Source organism: Rattus norvegicus, chromosome 5 (assembly GCF_021556685.1).
Source record: "Rattus norvegicus strain SHRSP/BbbUtx chromosome 5, alternate assembly SHRSP_T2T, whole genome shotgun sequence".
Classification (NCBI taxonomy): domain Eukaryota; kingdom Metazoa; phylum Chordata; class Mammalia; order Rodentia; family Muridae; genus Rattus; species Rattus norvegicus.
Window position 1 is genome coordinate 62,095,290 of NC_141538.1, and position 12,569 is coordinate 62,107,858.

Here is a 12,569-nt window from a genome sequence, read left to right on the forward strand (position 1 = left end):
TGAAAGGTCCCCTCCCTCACTGCCATGCACTGACCTTCCCTGTGCGTCACTTTTAGGGGGGAGTTAAGGGTTTCCTCTAAATTCCTCTGGTGTTCCTGCTGTCTTTCAATGGCTACAGCAAACGCCTCGTCAGTGGCCATATTGGACAAGCTACAAACACACCACACAGATGCACCCCGTACACCCAGTCACCTATCACCAGCACTGTGTGGCTGCGTACAGTGCCACAGTACCAGTTGCTGCTGTGCCTATACCCTTTGTACACAGCCCCAAACGGCCCAGCTTCTCTCTGGGGCCATTGCCTGAGTCTCCTAAGAACCTGCTCTGCCCCCTGGTGGCCACTCCCCAAGCCGCTGTCCTGGAAGTATTCTGTCCGCCTCCTTGGCCTGTTAATCCAGTCTCTGGCCTGGAGCAGGTTAGGACCCTCTAAGACAGGCATGGGCAGCAGAGCTGTTGCAGATGGAGCGGCTACTTGTTCCACTTGGCCTGGGATGGGTTTTCTAAGGTTTGAGGTATTTAGTACTAAACCTGGGAAAACCCCAGGCAAACCAGGACCGGTTGGAGCTCTCATTCCTCGGACACACAGCATCTTCTGATCAGTGTCCTCAGCCAGGACCCTTCAGACCTTCTTCTGGAACATGTGTGCCCTACTAGCCTCCCTTCAAAGGGATCCCGTTACCCAGGCCTCTCCCACGGTTCACTGGTAGTTAGCCCTCCCCCTCAGGGTGTCATTAGCAGATAAGGTCTCTCCTGCTGCTCTGCACAGGCCTTTTTTCACCTCTGAGGGGAGGTGAAAGTGGAGAGAGTTATACCCCAATCCTTCCTTCCTACATGGCTCTAGCCCTTAGCTGTCAGAGAGGTGGAACCTTCTAGAGGTTGGGCGCTCTTGGCTGTGGATACAGTGGGCATGCTGGCCCAAGGCTATGATATACAGGGGTTCAGGACAGCGCGGGGCCTCAGAGCCGAGCACTCTGTTCTCTCCTTGTGACAACGAATCTTGAATCTCAGCCTACACAGGTAGTAAGTGCCCTACTACAGAGCTGCATAGTGAGGTCCTATCTTGGGAGCTCTCAGGGCTGCCCAGAAGGAGTGTTGCCTGATAGTTAACCTCTGCTCTGCCTAGCTGCCGGGATGCAGACACAGGATTCTTCTGTTGGTAGCCATTGGCCTCAGAACAGGGGTGAAGGGCAGGCACGTGGCCGAGAGGGGGCAGCAGAATCTAGAACAGACCCTGGCTTGAGCCAGAGAAGAGCAAGGGCCACAGACTAGGTCTGGATGTTGGGTAGGAACTCAGAGGGAGGCCAAAGAGGAGGGGTTCAGTCTGGGAAGAGGGAGCAAGACTGAGCTGGACATAGGCAGGGGAAGGAAGGAGGCAGGGAGGGAGGGGAGGAGGGAGGGAGGAGATAGATGAGAAGCTGGGAAAAGGAAGGAGTTAGAGAGCAAGAGTTAGACCAAGAGGGTAAAGAACACCAAGAAGAGACAAAAGACAGAAGAGGAGAGAGATAGGAGTGAGACAGAGACATGCAGAGATACCAAGATTAGGACCAGAGGCTAGAGAGACGGCTCAGCGGTTAAGACTGTGTGCTGCTCTTTCAGAGGACCTGAGTTCTTTTCCCAGCATTCACGCCACGCAGCTCACAATTGCCTGTAATTCCAGTTCCAGGGGTTCTGACTCCACAGTCTTGTGTGTATGCGTGCGTGTGTGTGTGTGTGTGTGTGTGTGTGTGTGTGTGTGTGTGTGTGTGTGTTTAATTAAAACAAAATAAGTTTAAAAAGAGAGAGCCCAGGACCAGGACAAAGTACTTATTTAGAGGCATGAATAGGAAAGAGACAAATATAGAGACAGGAATCAGGTCAGAGAGGAGAGGGGTGGAGGGGTTTAGAGTTCTAAGCATACAACACAGCCACCAATGGGAGGAGAGATCCTGGAGCCAAGTATAGATAGATAAAGACATAGAGGGGTATCCCATTCCCAGGGCACCTTGGGGAGCAAATAGAACTAATTAATGTCTGAAGGGCTGGTCCACTGGGGCCACTGCACACAGACTGAGGAACTGGCCCCCTCGGAAATGTTTTGATTCTCTGAGTTCTGTTTTAGCTCCAAGAACCGATGCTTATATCATGCCAGGCTCCCCAGAACTACCTTTGCAAAGGGTTGTAGAGAGACTCTCCTCATGGGAGGCAGTGGCTGTCAGTAGACAAGACCCTCGAAAGTGAATGGCATATGAGGTTGAGAGGACAGACTTGTAAGGAGAGACAACCACCCTCAGAGTCAATGACACTGACCGGAAGGGCTTAGAACAAGGGTGATCCCTTGAAGTTGGGGGCAGGGAGATACCCCAGTTCTTCCCTCCATCAGCCCCCAAGGCTCGAGCAGGCTCCCTTTCCTCGTTCTGCCCCCTCCTCCACAGGCCCAACTTAATTGCTTTCCCATGTTGCTAATGGAGGCCAGATTGCTGATGCCCAAGCCCTGGGTGGGCGGTGGGTGGGTCAGGGCTGACCAAGGCTCTCAAGTCAGAAAGGCAACACAGGCTAGACACCCTCTAACTTCAGGCCACCCACCTTAAAGACAGACAAGGAGCAAGGTTCTAACACATTACAAGGACATGATATTCTTGGCAGGAGAGTTGGTAACCCCTGATCTCTCTATGACCTTGCTGGACTGAGCCTGAGCCACACCTCACAGGGCCTAAAGCAGCAGGCAGATCGGGGGGTGGAGGGGAATTCAGGGTGCAAGTACAGGTCCATGGCTACTTCTTGGGATGTCCACTCTGGGAGTCCTTCTCTGTGCTCAGGGAGCTACAGGTTCCCGTGGTTTGAAAAGCCACAGGTTAGGCAGGCATAGTGGTACATGCCTTAAATCCTGGCACTCAGGAGGCAGAGGTAGGTGGATCTCTGTGTGTTTGAGGCTAGCCTGATCTACACAGTGAGTTGCAGGATAGCCAGAGCTGCATAGTGAGGCCCTATCTTGAAAACAAACAAGCAAACAGAAAGGCCACAGGTTGCTCTGGGTCAAGCATTTCTGTCCACAAGTCCCTACCTTGGACATTCTCTCTCTTCCAGCCTGGAGGACAGGCAATCCTCACTCCTCAGTCCCTTGCCTGTACAATGTCTAGTGGATCCACCAATGCTTCAGGTGCTGTAATCTCCCTCCTGGGCGTGGTCCCATGTGGGCCTGACAAAGTTACTGAAAAGCGCCTGGTCTGAGAAAGGTGCCATTGTGGTAACATCGGGGATTCTTGCTGGCATCCAGCACCTGCTATGGGAGTGTGGACTACAGTAGACACTGGTGGATGTGGCTCTGACTACACCTCCCTTTAAGTATGCAGAGAAAGGCCAAGCCATCTTCCCAGGCTAGGACTCGGGCCTCTTCCCGTTCTACATCAGAAGTCTGTCGACCTCACTCTAGCTCTGGGCAATTTCAAGCAAAGGAGCTTTATCTAGTAAAGTGACTTCTGTGAGAGAAATCGAACCTTAAAATTGGGTCTCTTTACATAGTCCTGGCTGTCCTGGAACTCACTATGAGACCAGGCTAGCCTCAGACTCACACAGATCTTCCTGCCTCTGCCTCCCAGGTGCTGGGATTAATGAATGTGCCGCCACCTCACCTGGCTGCGATTGGACCTCCAACCTTGATGGGGCAGCCAGAAGTCAGAACTTAGAGCCCAGTTTAGGGGCTGGAGTGTATGGAGCTAGAACAAAGCCCAGAGCCTCTCTACCTCGAGTACTATATATACATAATCAAAATCTGGGGCTTAACCTTGCCTAATTCCATGTCTGAAGCCCAACTTCAATCCCTATGCATGTCCTAGGAAGCCTCTGTCTTCAGCCTGCCATCTTGCTTGGTCAGGCCCAGGACACTGGGCTCTGAACCTCTGTGGCCTGGCTGAGTACTAGTCCTGACCTGCTGATCCCTTGGGACAATGCCTTCTGCCTGGGCACTCCTAGAAGGTAGCTCTGAGTATGACTCAGAAACAGCCTTCAGTCCAGCCAGAGCCTACAAGCACAGCTTCTACAAATGACTGAATACCCCCATGTGGGTCCACCCTGTACTTGGACCCATTTCCCACAAGTTTGCCCTTGGCTGCATACTCCAGAGAAGCCCAAACCCTTAGGAAGTCTAGAGGATTATCCTTCATGATTATGGCCTGGAAGCTGAACCTCCTCCCATGTTCCCCAGCCTGATTTCTCTCTCTTTCCATGCCTTCAGGGCAGGGGTCCTCGGAAGAGTGGTTCTACTCCAAGGTCTCATGAAATGGTGACGTTTAATGAGAACTCCCTACCCCTCCCTCCCATGTATATACATCTATAAAAAATTCAAATACAGCAAGTTACCATTGAGTCAGACTAGAAGGGACTGACAGGACATTAAATACTGGGGGTAGGAAAGGGCCAATGGAGGGTCGTACAAAACAGGGGCAGAGGTGGAGGGACTGAAAAGTGTGGGCACCGGGGGGAAGGGGATGGCTGGGCCCCCCCAGTGTCAGGAGCTTATAATCTGATGGTGCAACAGAGACCCTGGGACAGACAGGAGGCTGGGGCAGGAGGGGGAAACTGTAGATATGGGGTGGGGGCTCCCCTCAGGTTCCCCCAAGGGCTCCTGGGAGTCGCTGGCGTTGGAGGGTCCAGCCCGAGGGGTAAGATGAGAGGGGTCTTTGGTGGGTGGGTTAGCTGCATGGCCCTCCTCTCTGGGTGGAAAGGAGAGCCGGCTTGGTGTGATGAGGCTAGGGGGACGGACGGCAGGCCCGGGCCTGCCGGGGTCTCTACAAATTGTGTCTGAAGAGAATGCAAAAGGTCCTCCTGCCCGTGTGCAAAATAGAAACCGGGGTCTGCAGGCTCAGCTCCGGCCTCCTGCTCCTCTGTAGGCGTCTGGCGTGTCCTCATGGGATGCAGGGCTCTGGGGAGACAGGCAGGGGGCTGTGAGGGCTGAGGCGCAGGTGGAATCCCTAAGGCCCTCCTTCCCCACTGCCGCCAGCTTCATTCAGCCTACCAGATCAGGAGATTGTTGGCTGTGGCAGCAGCGGCAGCCAGGACCAGAGTGACAGGGACACTGGTCAAGAAGGGTATGGAGGGTCCTCCGCCGCTGCTGAGCTCCCCGGGGTCACAGATCTTCGTGGTGGGTGGGGGTGCCAAGGAGCTGGTGGTGCTGGTCGTGGTCTCTGGGGAGCATGGGGGAAACTCAGGGCAGGGGCAGGGCTGGGTCCCACCCAGATCTGGGGTTTCCTGAGGCTACACTGTTGCTGCTTCCCCATGAGGTTAGCTTGCCTCTCCCATCCTGCTCATAGGTGACCCATAAGGCTCATAGGTGACTCCCGCGCCCGGAAATCCCTACCAAGGACACAAATATTGGGCAGATGGGTAGGTCTGTGACAGCCAGAGAGGGTCTGTGGCAGAGGCTCTGCTCCCAGGAGAAGCTGGAGGGCATAAGCACAGGGTGGAGTGGGGCGGGGCCGGGCAGGGCGGGGAGACAGGCAGGCTCACCGGGGGCCTGGGCTTCAGTGGTGAGATGCCGTGGTTCCTCAGTCCAGGGTGTGGCGTGAGCAGCCACACTCCAGTCACTCCATGTCCCAATCTCATTGTCCTTGGCGGCCACCTGGATGATGTACTCCTTTCCAGCATAGGCATCCGTGATGGTGTGGGCTGTGCCATCCGAGAGCTCCACCTGCGGGCCCAGTCACGGGACGGAGTAGGAAGAGACAGCTCTGGAGTCAAGTGAGCCCCCAACCCCACGAGGGGAGCAGAGATAATCTGGGGAGAGGGACACAAATATATCCCTGGAGGGAGTGAGGGCCTTCCTGTGGGGTGAGGGCCGCAGTGAAAGACCTTCCCTCACTCTCTGTGGGAGAGTAAAGACATCAGGACTGAGACCTAGGGGAGGGGCCTCGGGCACGAAGGAGGCCTCCAGCACGACTTTGCTCAGTAGCTGGGAGCAGTGTGGTGGTGAGCTACCTCCTCTCAGCCCACGGAGCCAAGGTCACAAGCACCAAAGCCTCTCGGAGAGAAGATGCCCGAAAGAAATGCTTGGCTCCATCTCTTGCTAACTTGGAGGCCGAGCTGCAGGGCCTCCATTGGTTCGAGTCCCTCTCTATGAACGAGTGTTAAAGACAGTATCTGCCTTAAGAGGACTAAGCCATGAGGAAAATACCAACTAGACTTCCGCCAACACTGTCGCTGTGGGTTTCAGCCCAGAGCCAGTGCACCCCCACCTAGCCCCAGCAGGGCCTCTCCCACTTCCTCAAGTGTTATCACCCTGCTAGAAGTAGGAAAGGGTGGGGACAGCCCCTAGGGTGACAGGATGGATACTTCTTTCTCCCTGAGGCATGGCATCACTACCCCCACCTCCACCACACCCCCTGCTTGCTGGCCTCATCCTGTTGGTCTTCCCCCACTCTCCAGGGCGGCCTGCCTGTCCGGCGCCCCTCCCAAGCCCGGACTGGGCTCTGGTTCATCTCAGCGGCACCCGCTGCCTCATTAAGCCGCCTCGTAAACAGGGGCAGCCGGTGGGGGCGAAGGAGGGGGCTGCTCTGGGCCATGTCTGGCTTTAGGGCCCTTTTGGTTCCCGTTCCAATCTTCTCCCCAGAAATATAAGGCCTAGGCCACCTGACCTGCTAGTCTGTTATACATGTGCATGTGTACCTGTGTGTGTGTGTGTGTGTGTGTGTGTGTGTGTGTGTGTGTGTGCCTGTGCCTGTGTGCACTTCCACTGGTGTTCAGGAAGCCCTTCTAATGCCTGCTGAGTCTGTGGTCCTGAGGCGGCAGGCCTGGTAAAGGTCAGGGTCATGCTGAAATACACTTGAGCCCAGAACATGCCCAAGTCAATCCTACTCTCAGCATTAGAGGACGAGTGGTCACCAAAAGCCCTCCTCTCATGGTGGAGGGTGTTCCAGTCCCAATCTGTACCCCAGTCTCCTCTGCCTATAAAGAGTCCCTCTGGCTGATCCCCCACTTCTTGGCCTACAAATCTCCACGTCTTTCCCCAGAGACAAAGGGCCCCCCAAGAGCCAAAGGGCATACACTAAGCTGCCACCTCACTAGTGGGCTCATGACACTATACTTCTTACCAGTGATCTCTGGACAGTGACAATCTTAGGCCTGGCCCCTCCGTGCTAGGTTGTCACTGATCCTTAGAAGGGCCCTCCAATTAAAAGGAACTGCAACTGACGCCCACTGGCCTCGAAGTCAGCCGCAAATGTCAGACACTGCCCTCAGCCTCCTGGATGAGTTAGGACCAGAGCAGGTGACACAGGATTCCCAGACTGGACTCCAGCTCTTTCCTTCCTCTTGTCCATGCTGAGACCGTCTCTGACATACCATCTCGCCCTATTGTTTTATAATTTGCAGCCCACATTTTCCCTGAATATCCAAACGATCTTTTTTTTTCCTCTGCTCGCCTCTCACAGTCACACACCTGTTCCTCTCTAAGATCAGGGACAGGGAGTATATGCTATACAAAATTTCAAGTTGAAAATAGCCACAAGCCTAACCATTTCTCCTGCCTGTGAGACCTGGAAGAATGCTGTGATGTGCCGTAGAACATGCATGTTCTCAGAGTAGAAGTGGGTTCTGCCCACAGCACGGTCTTTGGCATGTTGGTCCCATGCATGATGCAGCACACGTGGTTCCTGCTGGGAGCCGTGTGTGTGTGTGTGTGTGTGTGTGTGTGTGTGTGTGTGTGTGTTCCTGTGTGCGGTGGGCAGTGTGCCAGGTCCACTGCAAGGCGTGTGCGCTGCAACGCGCAGAGCTGCTGCCTGTAGTTCGTTAGCGGGGGAGGGGGCTTGTGAAATCAGACCCTGGTTATTAGCAATGCATTAGGCTCGGGCAGCTGGCCAGGCGGGACGGACTCCGGACTCTGTCAGGGAACACGTGAGAGTGTGAGTAGCCTTTGTGGGGGCCAGGCCTACAACCAGGACAGGCACCTAGGAATCAGATTACAGACTTTAAAGGCCAGACAGGAGAAGGGCATAAGGAGATGGCACTGGAGCCTGGTGGGGCTTCAAGCTGACCCCCAGGAGACAGACTGGCTTGCCTCATGGAACACTTCCAACTCCAGTCCTAGCCTAGAGCTCAAGGGCCACCCAGACTGCCCACAGCCTACAGGCCCGGGGCTCTCAATAGGAGAAAACCCACAAGTATTCATATCCCTGGCAGTTTCCTAGAGTTCTCCATCATAACTTGATCAATATCCAGATCATAGCCTCTCCCTTACTGACCCTTGTTTACTGTTTGATTCCCAGCCCAGGCCATCACCTGACCTATAACTTCAATCTGGCCTTTAAACTGGGTCTAATTGATTGATTGGAGCCTGAATAATCCTCATGATCGAAACTCAATCCCAGCGTCTGGGTCTAAGCCCTTGGACCCATCTGTAAATCTTTGAGGAGCGGGACCATTCTGTTCTTTGCATCCAGGACAGCCGCATGCCTGGGCAGGACTGGCGCCGGAAGGGACTGAGTGGGAAACACAGCTAGCCCTGTCCCCTTCCCAGCACTTCTCTCCACTACCACGGGTGTCCTCAAAGACATGTTCTGATGGGGATGCCTCTCTTGGCTCCATCCATTTTCCCAAGCCCACCGATCTCTTTCTGTCCCCAGCAAGCCTCTCAGACTGCCACTGGGTCCCCTATTGGTGCAAGTACTACGGGGGGGGGGGGGGGACACGGTTTCCTCTCCCTCTCTGTACTGTGGAGCTCAGGCAACAGGGGTTTGGGTAAGGAAGGATGCTCACATGCTGCCATTGGTCCAGGATGAGAGGCCGGTAGCGCAGAAAAAACTTGAGTGGAAAGGATTCGGGATCAGGCCAAGTTGAGGGCGTCTGCCATGTCACCTCCAGTCGACGGGGGTTGCTGGGCACTGGCCGGGCCACCACATTTTCTGGAGGATCGGGCTTCACTATTAAGGAGACATCACCTTGTTAGTATGCTTGGCTCTAGGAACAACCCTACCGTCAGCTCCAGCCCCTCATCGGCCATCTGTGTGGCCAACAGTTGACAGTCGTCATCCCTCCTCCCTGTTGTCAGCTCTGGCAATGACAGTGAGCAACCGTCTGACTACCACCTCTGCTGCGTCCCCATCGTCACCACTAACTGTCACTAGCCAGTCACCAGCCCTTGGCAGCAACACCCTAAACGTTAGCTAGTGTGTATCACAACTCCATTCTCACGGTGTCCAGCACCTCGAAGACGAAGCCTGTCTGGTACCCCACACGGCAATCATGATCACCTCTACTGTCGTGCAGATCACCCCCTCACACCACAGCACACGCGGCCCCTGCTGGCTTCCCCTCAGGTTTTTCCCCCGTTCTCAACTGAGCCTGGGCTCCTCGGAAGAGCCTGGATTCGAGGACACTCTGTGGGTTGGTGGGGGAAATCTAATGATGGCCGCATCTAAGGGCTCGACTCTAGAGCAACGGTCTGAATATCTAGCTGTGCGGCTTGTGAGGAAGACAGAAAGGGAAGGTGGAGTAGAGGAAGGCAAGGGAGTCTCCGAGACCAATAAAGGGTTTGTCTGGGGTGGGGTACGAGCAGGCAGAGCCTGTCTGGAGCAGGGCGAGGGCAGGCAGAGGGTCTGGATGGGATAAGAGGTGGGGAGAGGGTAGCGTCTGTCCTTCTCCTGTCTCCTGTTCTGACACCTCATTCATCACAGGCCGTAAGGAAGCCATTAGCATGGGGTGGGGGAGCCTGCAGCTGCGCAGGAGTCTGGCCCAGCTCGCTCCCCTTTCCGCCTGCTGCACGTTCTCTGAGCCAAAGAGACAATGAAAGCTGCTGGGGGAGTCTCTGTCCTGCAGGTAAAGATCAGCGGCTCGGACGGTCACGGGCACACATGGAGGCCCTGGGCACATGTGTGGGCATCCCCAGCTCACTCCCAGACATGCTCACTCCCAGAACAGGCAGCAGTTCCCCCCACCGTCACTGCCACACGCACCAATGGTGAATTCGTCGAAGGTGATAGCCGTGGTGTTGTGACCCAAGGCGTTGCTGACACTTATGGAGACCTTGTACTTGATGGTTGAGAACAGGTGCATGTACCGAATGTGACAGCGGTTCTTGAGGGCTGGGTCCTTCTCACAGACCATCATTTTGGAGCCATGCCTGGAAAGGAATGAGGCCCAGGTACTGTTACCAACATCAAGGGGGCAGGCTGGGGCAGGCTAGGGGAAGGTCAAGCCCAAGGCTGACTGGGATCTTGGACTCAGGACACGATGAGGAGGGGGGAGGTCAAAGGTCAGGGCTGGGGCGAGGGTCAAGAGCGCAGTTACTCACAGTACAGTCACATTGAAGGTATTGGGGATGTAGGTGGGGGCGGACAGGTGCCAGCTGCAGTAGAAGCCCTTGGGGTAAGTGTTGGAACGGCAGCTGAGCACGGGTTCCCGAGGCGGCACTGGGGGGTGAGGACAAGACAGGGGGTCAGGGTCCTCTCGAAGCCTCCCGTCCCCTGTACTAGTCTGGGGACAGGTGGGCCCCAGAGCTCCAGCCCTCCCCCTCTCAGCCTATCATCGATGCCAAAGGTGGGGGGAGGGCTGTCAGCGAGGGTCTGAGGCTTCCCAGGCCACAGAGAGCCAGATGTTTAATTAAAGAAAAACAAGGCTGTGTGGAGGATCCCCCCCACACACCTGCTCAATGGAGGCAGGAACTGTGGGGAGCAGGGGGGGCTTGTGGGCCTCAGCTCATCAATCACGCCATGGACATGATGTCTTGGGGAACTGTCTCTGTCCATGTCTCTTGTCACAACGTGTCCACTTCCGAAGGAGCTCCATAGAGACTGAAGGGATCCGAGGGGCCCTCTACCTGCTAGGGTGACCCCTGCATGTTTTTGTTTTTTTGGAGAAGAGTTGCCCCCCCGCCCCGCCCTGGGCTTCCCGTCTGTTGATTGATAGTCGAACAGGCCTGGTAGCCACACAGGAGTACAAGGAGACCAGTCCTGAGCATATCCACATGTGTACCTATCTGCAGGCATCCGTGTATGTGACACGCATGTCTTTGATATGATGGAGTGATTGGTAACATAAAACATCTATGTAGCTCTTGGTCATGTCATCCATGCACGACCACATGTGAGTATTTATGCGTACAAAGTGTCTGTCAGAAGAAAGCGGCTGTTCTCTGGGTGTGTTCCTCACTTGACAAGTCTACCATCACCTTAAGAAAGTCCATGGCACGCTCGTGGCTGCCTTCAAGTGGGTAAAGAGGTACAAAGATAGGATACTATTTTGCTTGAGGTCGCACAGCACAGCTCTGGGCCTGATCTCAGAAAGGTATTATATGACTACGCCTGGGAAGTCTTTTCTGTTGTCTAACTGCGGTTTTCTGATGCTGTGAGCATTTGGGCCGCGGTTTTCTGATGCTGTGAGCATTTGGGCCAGCTGTCCCACCTTCAGGCGTTGGGCAAGGCGTGAGGACAGGCGGCTCAAGTTCCTGGAAGGAGCAGTTTCTGTGATCTGACCTAGGTGAGGAATGTCTCTGGCTCCGGAGACACTGACACCTCCCTTCTGTACTTCTCCCTGCCCTGCCCCCTGCCTGACAGGTGGACAGGAAATGGGAGGGGGTAGCTCTGCAAGCCAGGGACAGTGAAGGGGGAGCACACGTCTACGCTTATAGGCTCTTAGAGCGGCTGCGGTGACCCTCACGGGGACTGAGGCTTCCATCCATAGCATACATGATCTGGGGTGACTTTGTGCATACACCTAGTAGGTACGGTTTGTGTGAAGATGTGGACAAACCTGGGACAACAGAGCACCAGCCTCGTTCTGCATCGGGAGGTGAGGGCAGGAAGGCACCAGGAGAACTTCCCCGCAGCAGGTGGAGCAACACCGTGGGCAGGGCAGCCCCTCCACAGCTTGCAGGGGAGGGCACACAGGGGCCACCTTGCATTCTGCCCGACACTGTCTGCTTGTCCTTCTTACATTGGACTCCTGTCATCCAGGGTGCCTGTCTTGTTCCTGCCCTATCTGCCCTATTGGTATAGAGTACTGCATGGGGGTGGGGTGGGGGTGGCCAAGGACACAGGAAGTGCCTTCTGGGGGCCTGCGGGCCAGGCCAGAGTTGGCATTGGCTCTAGGAGGAAAGGACATTCCGAGGTCGCTGAGAAACCTCCACTACCCGCTCCTACTGTTGCCCCCCCCCTTTAGCCCCAGCTTCAAAGGAGAAGAGCGCAGGCGGGGCGGGGGGGGGGGCGGTGAAGCTGCAGAGTCAGCTCTCTGTTGCCTGCCCGGACTGTGGAGGGCAGAGCAGGCCATGGCACTAGACTCACAGCCCCCCTCCCCAGGACAGGCTCACATAGCTCCACCCCTTTCCTCTGTCCTCCCCCCACCCTCCCCAGTGGTCCAGTTCCCCTCTCTGAATGGGCAGGTCACAGGGGGCTAGGGGCCAGGCAGGGAGGTTGGTCTGTCATCTGGCTACTCCTGCCTGGCCCAGGGCCCTGAACAGAGAAGGGTTTGGGTTTCCTGACAGGGACCAGGTTTCTCAGAGGGAAAAGAAGGAAAGAAAAACAAAGAAAAGGAAGAAAAGGAGTGACTTGCTGCAGCTGGAGCCCAGCTGAGGGGCCGGGTGGGCGGAGATGGGGGTGCTGTGTGAG

At 55.5% G+C, this 12,569-nt stretch overlaps 1 protein-coding gene across 3 annotated transcripts in view; it reads right to left on the minus strand.

The window, feature by feature from the left end:
• Window positions 1-4,246: 4,246 nt before the first annotated feature.
• Window positions 4,247-12,569, minus strand: part of Cntfr (ciliary neurotrophic factor receptor) — a 37,604-nt gene continuing 29,281 nt past the window's right edge. For all 3 annotated transcript variants that reach the window (NM_001003929.2, XM_087548919.1, XM_087548918.1), the window contains 6 exon segments: window positions 4,247-4,897; window positions 4,991-5,159; window positions 5,482-5,662; window positions 8,725-8,888; window positions 9,921-10,087; window positions 10,259-10,376. In NM_001003929.2, the coding sequence (NP_001003929.2) occupies window position 4,897; window positions 4,991-5,159; window positions 5,482-5,662; window positions 8,725-8,888; window positions 9,921-10,087; window positions 10,259-10,376 (800 nt within the window). In that variant the 3' untranslated portion in view covers window positions 4,247-4,896.